The 21,211-nt window shown below is 49.7% G+C and overlaps 1 protein-coding gene and 1 long non-coding RNA gene across 4 annotated transcripts in view; one reads left to right on the forward strand and one right to left on the reverse strand.

Annotated features, from left to right (window-relative positions):
- AFDN (afadin, adherens junction formation factor) overlaps positions 1-21,211 on the forward strand; it is a 122,463-nt gene that overhangs the window by 80,261 nt on the left and 20,991 nt on the right. Inside the window, 6 exon segments of the mRNA XM_032485369.1 lie at positions 438-636; positions 4,361-4,464; positions 6,455-6,541; positions 19,050-19,115; positions 19,265-19,338; positions 19,751-19,869. Coding sequence (XP_032341260.1) covers positions 438-636; positions 4,361-4,464; positions 6,455-6,541; positions 19,050-19,115; positions 19,265-19,338; positions 19,751-19,869 — 649 coding nt within the window.
- LOC116665499 lies at positions 4,383-9,370 on the reverse strand. 3 transcript variants are annotated; one of them, XR_004322158.1, is made up of 5 exons: positions 9,189-9,370; positions 8,818-8,910; positions 8,073-8,236; positions 5,598-6,051; positions 4,383-4,516 (listed from the first exon to the last, which is right to left on the reverse strand). It is a non-coding gene; the product is annotated as an uncharacterized LOC116665499 (long non-coding RNA). The 3 variants fall into 3 exon arrangements; XR_004322159.1 differs by having other exon boundaries at positions 4,389-4,516; positions 5,923-6,051; XR_004322160.1 differs by lacking the exon at positions 8,818-8,910.

The raw sequence follows: 21,211 nt of genomic DNA on the forward strand, positions 1-21,211 counted from the left end.
CATAATGCAGAAACTACGTCTGCATAAGCTGGGAGTAGATATTTTTATCTTAATTTTTTTTACATTTAACTTTGTGTGAACTTTTTCCCTGTGTCGTTAACTGTGAAAATAAGGTTATAGCAACTCGACGTTGCAGAACTGTGCAAGGGAAAATTGATGACTTTTGAAAAGGGAAAAAACTCATCTTGTGATTGAACAATTTCTTTCTGTTTAAAACTACACATTGTTTTAACTGAATCATGAATATCTTAGTTCATGTGTGGAGAGTATGTACTCCGCTGGCGTTTGCTGAATCATTGATCAGTTCACTCTCCCTGTGGGGGCCCTGTGTGTGTGTGAGGTCACACCGTGGGCAATCAAACATTGTTAAAAAGAATTGTCGGTCAGCTGCGCCATCACTCAGCACCTCTTTTGTTCTACACCCGTTTCCCGCCCAGGACCTGGTGGACAGCGTGGTGGCCGTTGCCGAGAACACGGCCGACGAGCTGGCGCGCAGCGACGGGCGGGAGGTGCGGCTGCAGGAGGACCCTGACCTGCAGCTTCCCTTCCTCTTGCCGGAGGACGGCTACTCGTGCGATGTCGTCAGAAACGTCCCAAGTGGTTTACAAGAATTTTTGGACCCTTTGTGCCAGAGAGGTAATTAGCGTTTGCAACACCCAGAGTCTGCACTGTGACCTGCACTGAAGTGAACATTTTGCTAGTTCTGTGTTCGTAAATGGCTGCCCACTCTGTGGAGCGCTGTGTGTGCTTCTGGAAAAGCTGGTGTTGCGGTGACTCAGAAGGAGCCGTTTTGTGGTGACGTGGGGTCGTGGTGGCCACCCCGCAGCCCTGCTGCGAGCATGTGCCCTGTTCCCAGGGTCGCGGTTACAGTGCGCCTACGCTGGTAGGAAGAGCCTTTACTGCAACTCTCTTCTCGGTCTTTTTACAATCCTAGTTGCCTGATTTAGCCTCCAAACCGAACTCTAACTTTGTGTTGGTGCCACCAGAGTAAAGTAGTTAAGGGCAGCACAGGCTTGGCCCCAAACGGCTTGCGTTCTCACCCCACCCTGTCACCTCCACCTTCTCACCTGCACAGGGACCTGTTGACTGCGCCCACCTCGCGGGCTGTGCGTTGAGCACCAGGGACTGCAGCCCGAGCGAGGATGCTGGGCTTGCCTGCACACGCAGCCCCGCTCCGGCGTGCTCGACGCCGGCACAGCCCGTCTCCCCGTCCTAGGGACACCCCCGCGTCCTTGCTGATGCACACTGAGGACAGTCAGGCACGCCTCAGAGACGTCGTGGCTTGATTTCAGGCCTCTGCCGTGAAGTGAATGTTGCAGCACGAAGTCCCATGAATTTTTTGGCTTCCCAGTGCGTATAAGTTATGGTTACGCTATACTGTAGCCTATTATGTGTGCAAAAGCATTATGTTTGCGGGAAAAAGTACATACCTTCATTAAAAAATTCTTTATTGCTAAAAAATGCTAACCATCAAAAAAAAAATGCTATGCATCACGTGAGACTTCAGCATGTCATAGTCATCAGAGATCACAGATCACCTAATAGATGCGATGATAATGTAAAAGTTTGAAATATAGCGAGAATTACCAAAATGTGACAGAGACACAGAGTGAGCAGGTGCTGTTAGAAAAATGGCACCTGTAGACTTGCTCCATTAATTTATATTAAAACAAACAAACAAACACAACTTTTTTTTTTCCACAACTTTTGCAAAGTGCAATAAAATGAGGTCTGCCTGTACCACAGTTACAGCTGAAGCCTGAGCTTTTAATCAGACCAAATTTCAGTCCCAGTCTGCTTCTGTTTGTAATGTGGAACACAAGTGAGCAGAAAAATAGACCCAAAATTTGGGAGTTAATTTAAGCAAAACAAAAAATATGTAAGTTTAGTGAGTGTGATTTTTTTACTTCGATATTATTGCACTCACCACAATAGATTTTTATGTCTTCAAAGGTTTTGGTAGTCTTAAAAAAGTCATTTCACAGAGGCAGCTGCTTGTGCTGATGGGCGTTGGTACAGCAGCCGTCACGTGCGTCTGCAGCCCTCTCGGAGCTGGCCCCAGCGCTGTCCTCCGGGGCGCAGAGAGGGGTGCGGCTCTCAGAGCAGCCGCGTGGGGGGTGAGAGCGGCGGGCAGGAGTGGACTGGGGCCCTGCGTTTGGCTCTGATGCTGAGACTGGCGGGGGTGCAGGGGGGCAGGAGGGTGGGCGGCAGTCAGGTGCTGGGTGTCCCCGAGCCAGGAGTGCCTGTTGGAAGAGCCCGCGGCCCACCAGAGTGATGGGCCTGAGGTAGCCGCTGCCGTGGGCTGCCACGTGCACTGCTTCTCCCGTCTGCCCCCGGATGTCCTCATGGCACGGCCCCCCACCACCACCCTGCCCTCGGAGCTCGTACATCTGGGCTTGGTCCCTGCCCTCCTGCTCTGAACCTCGCCCCATCACCCGCCGGATTGGAGCACACCTGGCCTGGCGGGCACGCCATCACCTGTGCCATTATGGTCCACGCTGTTACTCTGTATGTTCGTTCCTCTTCCTACTGCCTAAAATTCCACGCTTGAGTTCCAGCCAGGCATCCCTTTGCCCGGAAAACCTCAGCCTCTTCGTAACACCTCAGCCACCGTCCCCACGAGTGGCTCTTATGTTCCTTTATGGTGTGCGGTGGCCGCGTCTGAACGTGTGTGCACATCTGTCTTCCGAGCTGGAGCATGCTTCCTACGGGACAGGCCTTCACGTGCCGCGTGCTCGGCCAGGCTGCTTTTTACTACCTTGTGAATTAGTCTGCAGGAGGCTCATTTACTAGCTTCTGTCAAATACGTGTAAGTCGAGTGTGTGCAGCTGCTGGGTTTGCAGTAGGCGCTGTAGGGTAGACACTTGCCAGGCGGGGAGCAGTGGGCTCTTGGCTTGGTGCTGGTGTTTCCTCCGTGATTGCCCTCGGGGTGCCTTGATGACTGGCTGTGGGACGCGTGTGCTGTTTCATCATGGCCTTGGCACCCCCGTGTCGTTTCATGCCTCTCAGATGATAATGGAGCCTTGTACAAAGGTGCCTTTAGAAGACTCACAGAGAACTGGGTGTTTTCTTTTATGACCTCAGCCTTTTTAATTCTTCATACCAATTCTCTGTAAGGCAAATAAAGAACCACTGTGTGCTCTCGGTTCATAGTCCTTCTGTTTCTCGTACAACACAAGTCTGAGAGAGAAGTCCATAAAACCAGTACGGACTCATCCCTGAGCCGAGACGCATTCCTCGGGCTGAGAGCCACACGTCTTCTTGCACGTGGTCCAGACATTGTGGAACCTGACGTTTGGAAAAACAAGAAAATGAATTACAACTGTTGACATTTCAAAACCACGATAATTAAGATTCCCTAAAATGGGAGAGAGAAGTAACTTGTAGGTAATATTTCATTGAAACAGTGATTTTTTTTTTAAAAAAAGGACTAAAGCTAAGTCAAATTAGCTTATATGTAATTGTAACCAAGTATATCTGTGCATCTTCTTTGCCCTCTACACAAACAACCGCACAATTGTCCAAAAACAACAGCTACAATGACCCTTGCTGGGGCAGCCCTAGCGCAGACGGGATTTTCTGCTGGGCCCACCAGGCCCAGGTCACCAGGGCCAGGCCCGTCTGCTCACCACGGCTGTAGAGACCAGGGCCCGGAGGACCCGCGTGACCGGAGGAGGCCTGTTGTAGGGTGTCTGGGAGCACTGTGCGGTCTGATGGAATGAGAGTGCCGGGGCTTAGTTTGTAAAGGTGTCACCTGTCCCCGGTGAAGGTGCAAAGACACTCTAAAATTTTATAGAAGGGTGATTCTAAATTTTATTGGGAAGAAATTTGAGTGTGACTTACGAGAAGATTTGGACACAGGATAATGAGAAGAGGCCCGTCTTACCCCAGGATTGCTGTACGAGTTAGAGAACATCGTGGCCGTGAGGCACGCAACCCCATGTCTGCAGGTGTGGGAGGCACCCTGTGCGTGTCGTTCTCCGGTCCCTCTTCCTCTCCTCTTGTTGGAGACTCGCTGTCACCGTGGAGCTCTTAGTCGAGCAGAGGAAGCCGATGAGCGGGGAAGCAGCCATGGTGCAGCTCTGTGATTTCTCATGGAAGGGGGAGTGGTTCTTTGGAGCAAAGAAGATGGGAAACTTCCTTCATTTTTCTGCTTGGTGCTGAAATTCCACTGGGCCAAAGCAAATATGTGATCTTAGCTGTTTGAACGATTTGGCTGTCACGGGGCGTGGAGGTCGAGTGAGGACAGAAAACGCCGTCAGGTGTTAGCGGGTGGTGCTTACGCGGTTTCGCTTGGGGAAGATCGTGGGCCCAACGAGGCGTGCTTCTCATCCTTACAGCTTGCTTATTTTCTCCCCAGGGTTTTGCAGGTTGATTCCTCACCCGCGTTCCCCAGGTACTTGGACCGTGCACTTTGAAGGAGTGGATCACGAGAGCCACCTGGTGCGCGAGAACGCGGAGCTGGCAAGTATTGTGGGGTGATGGTTGGACTGGAAACAGAAGCGGGTCCTACGATCTGAAAATATTTTTTATTTTCAGTTCATGTCTATACAGTTTTGTGTATAAACAATGATAGCTTTAAAAATAAAGACTATACCCACGGTTACATTGGCCATAATACATTATTTTAAAAATATACTGATATGGTAGCCTTAATGGGGTTTGTTAGAAAATTTTTCCTAGGTTCAAAATTTTTTTTTCTTTTTTCTAGTTAGTTCTGCCTTGTCATAAATATGTATCAAATTATTTACTAAATATTTTATATCTTTTTGAAAGAGTGGTCAATCTCAATATTTACTAGCCTGATAGATTTTAAGGAAAATTCTGCCATGCTTCATACAGAGTTTTAACAAGAAAGGATGGTTTTCCGAGTCTTAGAAGGTGACGCCACATCAGAGTTGTTTCACATAACATCCAGAAAACACAAACAAATGAAATTTTTCCTTTTGTACTTTCTTGTTCAGTTTCATTTATCTTAAACTTTACCTCCAACATAATTGCCATTTCCACCTCTCAAGCCACTTGCGGGTTCAGAGGAGCAAGCAGATGTGAGCACACGCTTGAGCGCTCACTATGCAGAGGGGTCGGGGTGTCGCGTGTGGCTGCGTGTGGCAGTTCACCTGCCTGCCTGCCCTGCAGGCACGAGGCGGGCCAGTGTACCTCGGCCGAGGTTCGGAGATTCATGGCTGTGAGAAACAACCATGGCTCTTCTGAAGCTTTAGAAACTCTTGCAGTATTCAGGTTGCCAAGTAGTGTTCAGCCAAAACTGTGCCTGTACTTAACCTGATTTCTAAGAAAACTTAGATTATGTAAGGTGGCGGTACTTAATATAAGTAAAGAGTGTGATGTATATTTTGTATGTTAAATTCAAAGTCATTATTTTTGCTTAGTAGCAGACTTTAGATTTGAGCAGGTACCATACCTATCTCCAAAAACTGAATTAGTTGATGATTGCTGTTACACCAAGTAGGTAACACGTTTAGCTGCTGACGCAGCGAACTTGCTGCAAGTACTTTGTGTTGACCTTGTTAGCTGTTTGTCAGGTCCCAAGTAATAGCAAAATTTTTAATTCCCAAATTTTATAGAAAAACAAGTACCTTAGATGGAATCTTGATTTTTTTCATCTTTCTAGTTTTTCATGTATCCTTCAGGAGATTTCAGGTCTTGATTTTTTAAAAAAGTTTGGTCACCTAATCTTGTTTATTTCGCTTAAAATATTCTCATACAGACTTTGGTTTTAAATTAGCCAACCACGTGTGTAACTACCACTTCTCGGCACTGCGCCTTCACACTGCGTGTGTAATCCTCTCAGTGTGTACGTGGTGGTAGTTCTCTTTCGTGATTTTGTTGACTCTCAGTCGAGGTATGACATGTATGTTACACGTGACTTCAGTGGATAATTTCACTTTCTCCTTTGCTTACGGGTCTGTTGGAGGAGTGGCCGGTCTTTGGGGCAGTGACTGGGGCGCTCGGGGCTGTCCTCCCGCTGCGGGCGCATACGGTGCGGAGCACTTAGGGCCGCTGCCTGGGTCTTGCGCTGCTTTATGTTTGCTGTGTAAGAGACAGGGATGTAGATCAACTCTGTTACAACTAAGATGAGTTTAATTTCTTCTTTAAAAGCACCTAGTAATTTGTTTTGAAAGGTAATAAAGTAAACATTTAGTTCTGTCTTAATGGCCAGGCCTTTCTAACGTGACAGTTGCATTAGGGTTAGTTTTATTTTGCAAATGAAGCTCCTTAAACAACATTTCAGCAGCATTTATGATGATTCCTCTTTAAGGCTCTGGTGTCTGGAGTGTGAGTGTTCATGTGAAGAGCATCTGTATCATTTTTTTTTGTTTTTTTACTGTTTCCTTTCCCCCTCCCCTTCATTCCCCCACCCCCACGGGAATACGAGTGGTGTGGAAGCCCTTCTGTGTCAGCTGCACAGTAAATTTTTCTCTTTGTCCTTTAGGCTCAGCCTCTGAGGAAAGAACCTGAAATAATCACTGTGACCCTAAAAAAGCAAAATGGAATGGGCCTTAGCATTGTTGCTGCAAAGGTAGGACGCAGCTGGTGGGTAAGAGCGGCCACACTGCATTCCTTACGCCTGGAGTCAGCAGCCGTCAGGGCCAAGCTGTCCGCTGGGCGGCCTCCTGCTTGTGGGAAGCCTGGGCCCTGACCCCCTGCTCCGTGTGCGTCAGGGCCTGGGCTCCTGCTCCCGAGCAGAGTGCTGGCTCTGGTCTCCAGGGGCTCCCTCCGGTGGGGAGCTGGGCTGCCGTGGGCTGTGGGGGAAGTGACAGCCAGTCGCCGCCTGCGTTCCGGCTGACCCCAGACCTCTGCTGGGGAGAGGGGAGAACACAGGTGCTTAATTGATTTTAAAGATGTGACTGGCACTTTGAGAGTCACACCACAGAGAGGGGGTTTGGAACAAAAGAGGGACATGATGAACCTGAGATTTTAGGATGCCACTTGTGGGGCCAGTGTGTAGTCGGATGACGGGCTCTGGGACTGGGGAGGTGGGCTTCGGTCAGGGGTCAGTGGGAGGAGCCAAGCCTTCCCAGCGCCTGTGTGGCAGGTGTTATCTGGGGCACAGTGGTCTGGTTCTGAAGCACTGGGTCTGTGGGTCACCCACCATGGGCCCGGAGGTCGGTCTGGCCGCTGACCCAGCTCCCAGTCCAGAATTCACAGGGATGCCTCCTGATAAGGGTGCTGCTTGTGGGCCGTGTTTGCAGACTGTTGTAACTGGATGACCCACAGCTCAGATCCTGGGGGCCTGGGTGGGAAAGAGCGCCCGTGGACAGGCTTCTCTTTGCTCACCTACTGAGTCAACAGTGTTAGAATGAAAAGCGCCCTCCCACACTTCAACATGCAGGGAAGAGGCGGCCTCCACGTTTTCTGCTGCGTAAAATCGAATTTCAGGTCCTTCTCTCACCTGAGATGTGAAACCCTCCTCTGCAGGGTTATTCACCTCTTTCAGCCTGAAGCTGCCTGTTTCTGTAAATGCGGGTCTGGTCTACCTGACCCCTTCCCTCTGACACCGTGTCCTGGCGCTTGGTCACTCCCTTGCCCTCCCCTCAGGCGGGCCCCTGGCCTCACCGGGCGGCCAGCTGTGAGTGGGCAATTAGAACAGGGGCCAGACGGGAAGTCACAGTCCAGCTTTACCCCCTGGCCTGCGAGTGCAGACAGCAGACAAAACAATAGGGTGGCAGCCCCAAGATTCCACCCTCCCTGGGAGTGGTCCCTGGTGGGGATCAGGTGAAGAGCAGGGGGATGTCCTCTTGCTGCCATGAGGAGCCCGGAGCCAAGGTCTCTTGCCTTTTTATAGCCAGGCAGCAAAGAGGAGAAAGCCCAGAGCCGGCGGGGGCAGCCCCGTGCCCAGCCCAGGCAGGAGCATGGCTGGCTGCAGGCAGTAGCGCCCCAGGTGGGCTGCGGGTGCTCTGCTCCCCCGGGAGGCCTGCCGGGCGGAGCCTTGTCATTACCTGGGGTTGGTAGTTGGGCCCAAAGGGAGCCAGACTCCTGGTCCTCACCACCCAGTGCTGACCGAGTGCTCCCCGCCGCCTCTGCCTATCTCCAGGCTGTCGGCCACACACCTGTGATGGGCCTCTCGTTTGTGGTTCCCGGGGCCGCGCCTGGCCGCCTACCCCGTCCCGGCTGATGGCTTCTCTGCTGTGCGGTGTGGAGCCCCTCTGAGCTCTAGCGTGTGCTCTGGGCATCTGCCTTCGTACCCTGAGGCGTCAGAAGGAAAGTGTTCTCTCTGTGAAATCAAAGAAGAAAGTCAGAAGAATGTAAACGACCCAGAATCCTTGCTGTCCTAAAAGGGCTTGTGACCTGTGGTCAGAAGCCAGTATAGCCTCACAGCGCTTGGGGGCACACAGGGGTCCGTCTCAAGGTCGTGGTAGTCGAAAGATGGGTTTCCTCGCGTTTGAGTGTGCCGGAGACTGAAGTAGCGGTTAATCGTTAAGATGATACGATTCTGGGAGAGGATGTGACATGCCTCACGTGTGAGGTTAGGGTGTGACGTTCATTTTTGATCTTTCAGTCTCTAGTTTTTTTTTTTTTCCTTGCTTCTTATACTAAGACATTTTAAAAGATTCGTTTAAAAAAACTGGAAAATGGAGGCGTTAATAATATTTCTAACTAGGATATAGCATTATAAATCTGGGGCTTACTGGGGAGTGCAGACAGTTGCAAGTCAAAGATGAGCTGCTTCCCCACCGGAGCCAAATGGGGAGCATGGCTGAGTGCACATCTACACAGAGCCACAAAGCAGAGAGCCCCCGCCATGAGACTCACACCCTGGGGCCCGCCCCTTCCTTTCCGGGGACCAGACAGCACCTCCCTTTTCTCAACGGGGGCATCCTCTCTGACACATCAGGGATTTTCCCCCTGCTCTTTCTGGTCTTTCCAGACGTCTTCCGTAGAAAAGATCTGGAACAAAAGTAATACGAAAAGATTTTTGGAAAGAGATACCAGACTTCGTCCAAAGAGAATGAATGAATTAATGAATCTGCTTGTAAAATAGACCAAGCGCATGTTTGGCTCCCGAGAAAGTAATTCTTTACCTAGTGACGTTTTCTTCTGCCAAGAATATCTGAAATCCCAGGCAACTGCTTCTCCAGTATGTACCCTCGATCCCTCAAGGGACAAGGCAAAAAATAGAGTGAGAGAATGACATCAGGGGTCATTCTTTATTCAGGGATACTTACTCAGTATCTGAGCTCCAGGGCAGAGCAGAGATCAGTGACGGCCTCCCTGAGGGAAGGGCGGGCCGTGTCAGCGGGAAGAGGCACAGACGGGGGCACGTGAGTGCACAGGCTGCCGGCGCAGCCGGAGCGCAGTGAGCCGGGGAGCCTGTCGAGGCGGCCTGAGAGGAGGCGAGACCAGACCCGGTGAGCCAGGGTGCAGGCTTTCCCTGCGGGGCTGGATGGTGCACAGACGTCTGCCTGGCAGCTGTGTGGTCTCCGCAGGCGTGAGAGCTGGCAGGGCAGTGCGCAGGGAAGGGGTGTGGCTGGGCCCAGTAAACACACACGGAAAGCTCCAGGGCTTGCTGGAGTTGTGGGCTTCATAAGTAGCCATCAGAGGAGTTCAAATAAAGGCATCATGTGATCAGAGTGCAGTCTTGAAAGTTTCTTCTTACTGCTTTGTGGAGGGGCGTCAGAAGGGCTCCGAAGTACACGGGGGACCAGTAGGGAAGCTGCTCCTGGTTTTCCAGACGGGCGGTCCTCGCGGCGCAGCCAAGAAGGGAGTGGTGGGGATGGAGACAATTGTGACTCTCTTGGGACAGACGCCCTCTCAGGCCTGGCTCATCCTGTCTGCTGCTGAGGATACCTGTCTGGGGCATCTCAGGTACTAAGACTTACCTGTTGAATGACAGCTTTCAGGCTGGTTGCCGAGTTGGATATAGTGAAGTGGGGGGAGAAATATGACAGTACCACCCTGGTTCTGTCTTCAGCAGCTGGGCACGTGGAAGCGTTACTTCGTGTGTGTATTTGATTGCTTAATGGAGTTCGTTTTTCTACAGTTTATTTGGAGTATCTTTGGTATTTGGAAAGAATGTTCAGCAACAGAAAACAAGTCGTTTGATTTGTACCCATTGCCAGGTCAGCAGGGGTCTGCGTGAGTCATGGTGACAGCACAGACTGACCTTGGAGGTTCGAGGAACTGGGTGTACGGGTGTCTACCCTGACACGGATGAGGGTCTCTCCCCTTCCGTACGCTGCTCTGTCCTCCAGGGCCTGAGCACGGGCAACTCCTTCCCTGCCGCACGGTAGTGGCGGTGCCTGGAGCAGGCTGCTTCCCCTCCTTGCCCTCCACACAGCCATGGGGAGAGGAGCCTGGGGGGTTTGGCCCGGGCCCCAGTGATCACAGGACTGCAGTGACCACAGGGCCCTGTTGCCAGTCACTTTGGCTCTCGTTCCTCGTCGCTGTGCTGCGGGTTTTCCTGCAGAGGGGCCCGCAGGCCTCCGTGGCTGAGCTTCACCCCCAGAACACTTACTTGTGTCTGTGTGGTTTTGCTTTTTCTGCTATGGCCTTTGTATCTGGTTCAGCCCTCCTCATTTCTTCCTGATTAGCCTGTGGCCTCGCCGCTGTGAGCCTGGGCAGTGTTCTGGTGCTCAGCTCGCCAGCGCCCCTTCCACGCTGCGGTGCAGCCTTACGAAATCCAGATGGCTTGGAGCAGCCGCGTCCAGTCCACTCGCAAAGCCCTGCTCCTGGGGAGGCTCAGCCTGCCTCTTACTCACCAGTGCACAGCACAGTGCTTCCTGTTTAATCTGGAGTTTTAAAATACAAACAAGTCCCTCCTTTTTATTTTTCTGGCTCTTTTTAAAGTTTAATAAAGCACAAAGTAAAGGAAAACCCGAGCTGACTGGTTACGCAAGAGCCGAATGTTGCCTGGGTTCCCGTCAGTCGACGGCAGATGTCTTGTGGCGTGGCAGCACCCTCCTCGGGACTGCGGTGGCCGAGTCTGGACAGACCAGCCGTGCTGCTTGCTGTCGTAGCCGAGAGACGTAGACGGTTGCGTTTTGCAGCTGGAGCAGTTGATGTGGTCCTAGAGCTCAAAATGTGGTTCTCTGTTGTCGGAAGAGCGGGATCTGGGGTGAGTTCTTGGGGTGCTACGTGGTGGAGGTGGGTGTCCTGCAGACTCCAGCTGTGGGCTCCAAGGGACGCCTTTTCTTGCGCTGTGACGTGTTGAGACCTGCCGGTAATTCACTTGCTCCTGAAGCCACCACTTAATGGAGCTTGTAATTACCTCCCCCAATGTTGACTGCTCTGTCTCAGCCCTGCAGGTTCTTAAGGTTCATAAAAGTAGGAGGCTCCTACGTGCTTTTTACACAAGGAAGAAACCTGTTAATTTAGCCCTGCTAGGTATAATGTGAAAATTGTTTGAAATAGTGGTAACCACTGCTATGTAGTTTGCCGGGAGCGCATACAAGCATGTCCACGATACAACTTTCTTTTGGCCACATGACGTGGTTTTTCCTGTAGGCTTTCTCCAAAACCTTTTTTTTTTCTAAAAGTGAACATAAAAATGACAGTTTGAAAAATATTTAGGATTTTTACGACATTATTTTAAAGTGACTGGTTAATTGAACCTTAGTTTGTGTTTTGATTGAATACTGAGTTTGTTTTGAAATCTTATTTAGTTAACTTAAAACAAAATAAAGTTCTCATGCCTTAAAAAAGGAGAGGGTGAAAACTGTTTATTAATAAACCACCTTCTCACTGTTTGAAAAGTAGGTTCCTTACATGAAGTACAATTTAGTCCTTTGAGAGATCTGAGACCCCCCCTTGTTCTCCTTACTGTCCTTGCCACGTGGGAAAGACCTGGTCAAAGGAATGAAGTCAGGAAGTTCTCAGTTCCTTTTTAAATCAATGCCGAGGTGCCCAATGTGACTGCAGACTTTCCCCCGTGGAAATGCCAGAAATAACTTTCCATTAAGTCGTGTGAAATGACCGAGTACCCTGTATAGCCAGTGCTCATAAAACAATATTTTGTGTTTTTGTTCTAATAGTGAATTGCGTGAAAGAACAGCGTTTCACCTATTTTTTCACCTGTTTTATGGCAGTGGCCTAAATCAGGTTTCCTGGGTTGACTGAAAGAGTGAGTTCAGCTACGGCATTAAAATCGCGGGAGCGGTGAATGTTAATGCGCTGAAGCCGGGCCCTCCTTCCGCGTGGTAGTGTGTGTGGGGGACGATGGCGTTTGTAGAGTCACCTGAGTGAAGGGGGCTGGCCTCACCTAGGTCCAGACCCCGGCCTCGCCCGGCACCCCTGCGCGGGCGCCCCGAGGTCACCTTCCTGCCCCGTCTCGTTTGAGCCACAGACACCCTGAGACTCGCGGAGCGGTGCCCTCGCTGGGGGAGCGCGCTCCACACGCCACGCCTTGCACACCTGTCTCAGGGCGGCCGTCTGCGGGGCCCGATGAAGAACCCGTCTGGTTTCCTTCGTTGGCCCCATGGAGAGAGGACAGGTGGCTTGTGTCCTTGTTCCGTACTTGGGCTTGCTGCAACTGGAGGGGTGGCCCTGGCCCTGGGGGCGCTGGTAGGAGCACCGGGCCTGGGGGCGCTGAGCTCAGTCACCCGCTAGCGGGGCCTGGGGTGGAGAGGGTATCAGGAACCAGTTTTAAAACGGACGCTTTCGGCGTGAAGGTAATTCTGACCAAAAAGAGAGAGCTGAGAGCTGAGCCATACTATGTTTTTAAAACTGGTCTGAGTTTCAGTAGTTAATGAATCAGAACTAGTTGTCTGACTAGCAGTCAAGCAGCTCAGGGCAGGGGGCGGAGGGCGGAGCGGCTTGGCCGCAGACAATGGCCGGATTCATGCTGCTCCGGCTGGCGTGTCTGCCTCTGGCTGCCGCCAGGTTTTTTTTTTTTATTTTTGGATTGTGTTTTAATGATGTTTTTAGGCCATTAATCATGTCATACACCCACACGCACTCAGAATTTGCTGCTGGAATTTGAGTGTGGGCTCCTTCTGATTGAGTCTCTGAGCGAGAGGCGACAGACCTGCACTTCAGTCTTTCCCAAGTGCCTGGAAGATTCAGAGAAAACGGGGCACTTGGGAGCAGCCTTTCCAAACTTGGAGCCGTTTCTCATCAGATACAGAAAGCAACTGCCTGATCAGTGCGTGTTCTTTGAATTCTGGGGAGAGTGCAGCATGGTTTCTGCCGCCTGCCACTCGTCAGGAGAACCTTTTCTGTGACGTCTCCGCTGCTCCCTCTGTTCCTACCTGTCCTGCAGGTAAATTCCAGACGTAATTTGCCTTCACCCCCTTCTCCCTATGCCTTCTCCTTCCCTCCTCTTCTCTGCCTTTTAAGGGAAGGGAAAGCAGCTTCAAGATGTGTGTTAAGAAATGCTAACAGCACGGGAGTGACCTTTGTTGTTTCATTCTCCTTGCTTTTTTAAGGACTGAGCACCGAGCTCCTTGATGTGTCTCCCACCGCCTGGCTAACGTGTGTCTAGTTGTTGTTGTCTGATCCTCGGAAACCGCGCTGAAGGGCACAGGTGCCACACAGCGGCACTGCCTTCTTCAGTGCCTCCGGGAGGGAAGCTGTGGCTTTGATATTGAAACATTTACTTCTAGTACTTAATTAAATTCCAGAATTGTGTCTTGTGAAATTCATAGTTCCTGATGCCATTGGAATATATAACTGCTGTCCAGAAGACAGGTTTTAAAAAGGAGTTTGATTTGTTAAATGAATTCCAAATGCTTATGCTTATTCTTTTAATTGCAGTTTTTATAAATAACAGACCAAAAATGCAATAATGTCTTTTCAAATACCAGTTTAGGTACCTTTAGGCAATTAATTCTCAAAATTATTTATTCTTTACATGTTCATTTATTATACTGTGGTTGCTCTTCTCACAGCTGGAAATCAGGGTGTGCTGTTAGCACATACATTGTGGTGTGATCTTCTTTTACCCAGTTATCTGCATAATTAGATTTATTGCTAGTTTCTGTGGTTACTAGTAACAGATACACTGTGAAAAGCTTACAGTTTTAAAGCAGTGCTGTCCAGTAGAAAATAGAATGTGTGGGCCACATAGGTAATTTTAAATTTTCTGTTAACTGCATTAAAAAGGTGAAAAGAAACAAGTTAACTTTAATAGTGTGCAGTATGTCCAAGTTGTTGTGATTTCAACATGTCAGCACAAGTCATGAGTGAGATGTTCTAGGTCCTCTTTTCCATATGAGTCTCTGAGGTCTGGGATGTTTTGCGCTTACTGCACATTTCAGCTCGGGCTCCCACACTCCAGTGCTCTGGGGCCACGGCGCGCTGCCAGATGTCCCATGTCAGTGCACCGGCGTCCAAAGAGCACTTTGTCCCTGTCCCTCTAGTTGGCATTGGTCAGTGCTGTGTAGTTGATCTCTGCATTCGTTTAATGACACATGTGACCCATTGATGCAGAGCAGCAAAAAGCTGTAACTTCCAGACCCCATTTTTATTTTTTAACGTAGAAGAATTTGTTTAGTAAGTTTTTTTAAGTTCAGTCTTACTAGGCTAGTTTGTGCATTGTTGTGTAGAAATAAGGCGTAAGTTAAGTGGTTTCATATTTCTGAAATGAAAAAATTTTGTTTCACTCATTTTTTATCATAGTCTATCACAGTCTTATTTTTATTTGAATGAAATGGGGCCAGTGGCAGGAGAGCCCCGCAGTGTTAAGGAGTGATTGTGACTTGGCGCCTTACATGGCTGGCCTGTCCCCAGTGCAGATGGCATTTGGCAGGGAGCAGAGCGTCCTGGCTCTTCTGTGCACCTGCTGCAGCCACGCCACCCCCGCGGGATTGAGGCACTGGGTCACCCTAGAGTCGCTCCAAGATTGTGGTCTTTGGGGTTGAAAGTAACTACCCATGTTGATCTGACACGTGTATAGTTAGAACTCCTTAGAGCTCATTCACTTCCAGGTGCACTCATCCGTGACTTTGTTTTTCTGAAATAATTACCGGTGGAACTGTCGTCGATCTGTACAGCAGTTTCATTTACAATTCTTATGGCCAGTTTACAGCCCCGAGCTACACATGACGTCTAGGTGAGATTTATTTCAAATAGCAGAAGTGGGAGGGAGCTGGCATGGAAAGAGGGAGGGGCGTCTCCCCGGAGACGGCCAGTCTGCAGGAAGGGAGCGCGACTGCGGGAACGGGGACATGGGGACAGGCGTGCACGCAGAGCCATCTGTGAAACAGGGAATACTCACCAGGTCAATGTCAGTGCAGGGTTGGACCCCTTTTGGAAGATTCAGACGCCAGCCAGAGTTCGCCTGCTTCTTGGTGGGTTACTGATGTGTCCCCTTACCCCCAAGGGTCTTTTTAAAAGTAGTCGTATTTCAGGACACGTTGTCGATGACTTTTCATTAAAGTCTGTCTGCGGCCAGCCTTAAGTAGACCGCGTAGGTGCCGGTGGTCCTTCTGAGTCATCCCCTCGGCTGAAGGCCTGCTGTGATAGGAGGTGTACTTACGAGTTGAGCTTATTTAGAATGAAAAGAAGTGATGGTAACTTCGTGACTCCATCCTGCGAGAAAATGGAGATACATTATCTGTGGTTTCCGAACGGCTGTGCTTCCTCTGCCACGACCCGACAGCCGGGGGCTGGTGTCCCTGCCTGACGCAGTGCGTTTGGTGTCACGCTCAGGAATGCTGAGGTTTCTAACTTTCTAAACCACTGGTTTTGCCATGTTATCGGTGCTGTGTTGCCAACTTACATTTAATGGATGTGGCAGCAGCTAACCTGCTAATGTACTGGTTCCGGAAGATTCTGGATTTCCTCACAGCAGGTTATAAATAAAGGAGTGACCATGGTGTAGAGGCCAGCTGCAGGGACTCGGGGAGGCACCCCGGGAGGGAGTTGTGGGGAGGAGCCGTCTGCGCCAGTCCCGAGGGAACAAAGAGGATCCCATGGGAACCTCAGTGAGCCAGAGATTACACCCTGCCTGACGTGGGAAGGCGAGTGGGCTGGCAGGTGGTGGCAGGTGAGCCTCGGAGTCAAGTGAGAAAAGGGTTTTGGCAGACCCATTGCATCTCAAATTCGTTTTGTGTGGAGAGCAGCGTAAACAAGGCAGGACCACGGCAGGGGTCGAGGTGGGCGCCCCGAGCAGGAGGCGGGCAGCGGGCGGCCGGGGCGCGGGTCAGGAGGGCTTTGCCGGAGGCCTGCTTCGGGAAGGGCAGTGTCTGAGCAGCCGGGGAGGGCCCAGCGGGTCCGTCACGAAGAGACATTCCTCATTGTGCCAGAATCTTTCTGAAATGTGTAATGTGAACGAATGCCTGTTTGAGGATGTGATTGTGATGGTGCTGTCAAATATCTATATTTCAGGATGAGATTCTTGAGTGTTTAAACTAGATTTTTCAAAATTCTGCATTGCATGTTATGTATAATAAATTATTGAAAAATATTACAGGATTTGAGGTTTTATTTAAATACTGTTTGCAGTTCACATGGAATCTACTGAATTTAAGCTTGTGTATTGGTTTTCCAAAATTCAGAGCAGTTCTGAAATAAGAGAGCCTAGTGGTTACCCTCAAATGTGTGATTTCTGGTCTAAATGAAGAGGTTGAAAACAGGAAGTGATACTGTAGTGAAACTGCAGTTTATTGTGAACGTGCAACACAGACCGCGTCCTGGAATGAAGATTGTCACGGGAGCTGACTGCCACGTAGCAAAGTGCACCCATGTAGGCTCTTGGTTCATTCGTTGGGAGCAAAACAGTATTTTTCTCATTCTTACTCTGTTTTGTGACTTTAAAAAGGTTAAAGTTTTCTTATTACAGTTTATATAAATAGATTTTTTAAAAGTAAATGAGGTTTTTTTCTTTATTGCTAGTAAGCTTACGAAGCATCCCAGAATTGGGGGAGGAGGGCTTGATTTATTGTTTTAAAGTATCCAAATACGTACTTGGTGTTTTATTTACATCCGTGTTACTAAAAAATGCTGTATTATTAGTATTACTGCTAGAGATTTTTCTTGTCAAAGATGGTAGTAATTGATTATCTTACTAAAAGTATCTAAATTGTAAGGACAGTATTGCATTACCAACAAACGATGGTTGTGAAAATGTAGTAAGTAATGCACTAAAAACTGGCATCCCAAGTTCAGTGAACATTGCTTTTTATATCAGTCAAATGGAAAACAGAAGAAAAGGTAACTATACTTTTAGGACCCTTTTTTAAAAAAAAAATTGGCCTAGCTACAACAAAATAATTGTTTAGCATTTGCAGAAAAAGAAAAAGAGGGATTTTCAGTGCCTTGATCAGAAGTATTATTGGGCGACCAAAAGGAAACTACTCTAGAATATGAGCCCTGTGGAGGGGAAGGGGTGTCTGTTTTGTTCACTCACTTGTCCAAAGGGCTTAGGGCATGTGAGCATTCAGTGACTGTCTGCTGAGTGAAACTGTCTTTCAGACAGCTGAACTCAACAGGTAATCACAGATTACATGAAAATATGGAATATCATTCAAAGAAATCATTTAAAAGGTTCCGTAGGAGGGAACGCCCCATTTAACAAATGGGCCCGTAGGGACTGTCCTGGGAATCATTTCCCGCGTTGCAGCTCAGGTCCCCAGGCTCAAGAAACCTGGTATTGGTATAAATGAGGTCAGGTGGAAGGTATACTGACTGTTTTTTTTGCCACGTGATACATAAAATTCATTTATGTAAAATGTAATGAACATAAAATGCCATTTATTGAGTGATTCTATGTATATATGTGTATATGTCTATGCACGTTTGTGTATATATATTTTGTGTATGTGTGTGTGTGTGTGTGTGAAATTTCAAGTTTACAGAAAAGTACCAGCTTTCCAGCTGTGCCAGCACATGGTGGAGGGACCCCGGCAGGGAGTGGGGCCCTGGGCTGCCGTGTCGTGTTGAAGTGCCAAGCGAGTCACGAGGGCGTCTGGCCAGGGGGCTGGGGCTGGGCAGCAGAGCTGCAGGGAGGCGGCGAGGTGGTTGTGGACATGCAGGTGGACAGACAGACAGACGGGCTGAGGGGAACAGTCGGAAAACCTAGGCCAGAGGCTCAGGCGCTGCAGAGAAGAACACTGATTTTACTTACCATGTGTAGAACGTTTATAAAATCAGCTCCCAGATAATGTGACCACAGGAATTTGAAATGGACTTGTTTTGTTGAATTGAGACACTGTATACAGTTCTCAGAGGGACTACGTGACAGATGGGGTCAGCCTCGGGGAATCGTGCCGTCTGCTGGGTTTTCCCGCGGCGATCAGAGGGTGGGACTCGGCATGCCAGCGGTCAGGCCGGTGCTCTTTGAGCCTGCACTGTTAACTGCAGGGGGAGATGAAGGGGTCTCTGGGGGAGGTTAGCAGTCCCAGAGTGTTGCAGAAAAGGTGCTTCAGTTCAGTCACTGGTTGAACTGTATCTTTGTAACTTTTTGTAGTACCGTCTTGCATTTTTGCTTTTGTGACACAGTTTCATAGGCATTAAAGTTCTGGGCTGAGAAATATGTTCTCCGTTGTAGAATACTGGCAGTAATGTTCACGTGAGATTTCATACATGTGAAGGCTTCCTTTGGTGGTTTTTATCAACAACAGCAAATTTTGATTTTTATAGTGGAGTTGTAACGCCCTAGTAGAAACTGGTGGCTCTGTGAGGCAGCTGCACGTGTCGCCTGGGTTGTCCCGGAAGCCCTCGCCCTTCCGAGAGCCAGCGTGCGGCTGAAGCCGCAGCGCACCCGTGTGGGCCGGGGCCTGTGGCTGCGGCGTTTGTTTAGGCTTACAGCACGCGATCCCTGAATTGCTTCGGTGCAGTATTTTCTGCGTAGGCTGTAGCTAAGTCTCTCTTCTTGTTGGCCACAAGAAGCCTTTCCTTGTTTGAAGTTTGGGCTCTGCGCGTGGAGAGGGAGAGGTCCGGGGCGGCGTCGAGGGCCGGGATGCAGGAGCGCCGTGATGGCTGCTGGGCACTGAGGGGCCGACGGTGCCTGCCGTGGACCTGTTCACTCGTGCTTGTGGCTGAGGAATCAGTACGGTGACCTCTGTGTTTCTGTTTTTGTTTTACTTTGCAGAGTATTGTATTTCTTACTGTTCTTTTCAGTGCAGTGTTTCTCCCCTGTTTTTGTCTAGGGAGCTGGGCAAGACAAGCTTGGGATCTACGTCAAGTCCGTTGTGAAAGGAGGCGCTGCAGACGTGGTTGGTATACGTTTTAAAGACATAGACTCAGTGCGTCATGTATGTGACAAGTGACGTGAACGGTGCTTTCAGTTTGTTGTGAAAGCGAGTCTGAGCATCTCTCTCACTGGCTTCTCTCCCCCCCTCCCCGCCTGCCCCGCGGTGCCCAGGACGGGCGGCTGGCTGCCGGCGACCAGCTCCTCAGTGTGGATGGACGGAGTCTGGTAGGACTCTCTCAAGAAAGGTATCATTTGTTTGTTTGTTTAAAGCTTAATATTAGCACTTTTAGGGCTATTTGTCATTAAGTTTTGGAATTAGAAGATTACAAACAACACTAAAAAGCTGTACATGGCATTTCATTTATTAGCAAATTACATATTTTAGTCTGAATGTGTTTCTTTGACTCTTAGTGCTTCCTGAAATTTCTGAGTACAGTCTTACTGTTCTCAGTATGATGAAAGGAGGTGTGTGTGCAGTTGACTTTCAGAGGGAGGGAATCTGGCTGGCGGTCGGAGATTTACCCGGACTAGTGGTGAGGCCGCCATGGGTGCTCGGCTGCTGCCCTGAGCACGGGCTGCAGCGCTGGCCTGGGCCAGGTACCCCCAGAGAGGCACCAGCGTCTCATTGCTCTTACAGTTGTGACACTGTCTTCCTAGGGCAGCAGAACTGATGACAAGGACAAGTTCCGTGGTGACGCTGGAAGTGGCAAAGCAAGGAGCCATTTATCACGGCCTGGCCACCCTGCTGAACCAGCCGTCGCCCATGATGCAGAGAAGTAAGGGCCGGGCTGGGGAGCTGGCTGCTGCCCGTGGGCGCTGACGCATATTGACCGCGTACATGCACAGCTTTCCCGTCGTGACCCTTCTAGTGCCACAAATCCCGGGCAGCAGGGCACTGTGGTTTTCATTGTCCCAGTGGTACAGGTAAGGGCAGGAGGGCACACCTGAGCGCATGCCCAGGACAGCGAGCTCGTGCTCTGCTGTAGCCACGACCAGGTGTGGTGGTTCGCCAGCTCCCCCAGGAGCCGCTGACTTCACCCGCACAGACCCCGGGGAAACGCAGACGGCCCGCGCACGGTCAGGAGTAAGGCGAGGAGCGATGTTTCAGTTTTGCACAGGCAGACGCGGGGTGTGTGGTCTTCAGAGGGCGGGTAGAGCGCTCTCCTGAAGGACTGTTCTCGCATGTGGGTGTGAGCAGGGTCCAGTCTCGCATGTGCAGAGTTAGGACGGGGTCGTCTTGTTACATACAGTTCACTTTAAGTAAAAAGCTCAGTTGTTTGAATAGTTTATTGGTGGGAATCATGGTTTTGTAGCTACATCAGAAATCTCAGGATAATATCAATATACATGTAGGACTTTTAGAAGAATTAGTTCAGAAACCAGGGGAACCCTGTTAATGACTTAGGTGTCTTCTAGATCATTACACACTTCATGTTCACTCAGCTGGCTGTGTGCGTGGCCTCTGCGTCCGGCCTGGCAGCTCTCCTCTGTGGGCCCGTGCGCTGGGGAGGACCCGGAGGCCACAGCTAGTAGTGGCAGCAGCGGAAGCCTCGGGGGAGCCGGGCCACTGCCCATGGAAGCAGACTCGCAGAAGGGCGTCTCAGCAGAGCGGGCCTTGTGTGACAGACCTTGGCCTGGCGCTTCCTGTACTTTTTTCATGACATCGTGCTTAACACATGGGTTGTCTGATTTCTCAGGTTATAGTCATTGAAAGGAAGCAGACTGGATGATGAGTTAGGAATCAGTGAGGGAAACTGTTAGGTACATCAGGGTCATCGAGGAAGAAGATAAGGAAACCCGAACAGTAAAGGAGTAGTCACGTCGGATGATGGCCGTGCAGGGCGACAGCCCTGAGTGATTAAAAGAATCCATGCATGTTTTACAAAGGGAAGGAAGTGTGTTGATGTTCCAGTTAAAAAATTCTACTTCAAAAGTAGTCTTGTTACTTAGAACAGGTAAGCTTATGAGAAAATCAGCTTTGAAGGAGACTTTCTCATTGGTGCCGCTTAAATGTTGCTTTATTTGAAAACTTCGAAATTCTTTAGAAGGCTTTACTCTTATGTAGAAATCACCTCATTTCTCCTGGTAAAAACAAATTCTTGCTTATGAAATTTTAAA

This window comes from Camelus ferus, chromosome 8 (genome assembly GCF_009834535.1).
Source record: "Camelus ferus isolate YT-003-E chromosome 8, BCGSAC_Cfer_1.0, whole genome shotgun sequence".
NCBI classification, from domain to species: Eukaryota; Metazoa; Chordata; class Mammalia; order Artiodactyla; family Camelidae; genus Camelus; species Camelus ferus.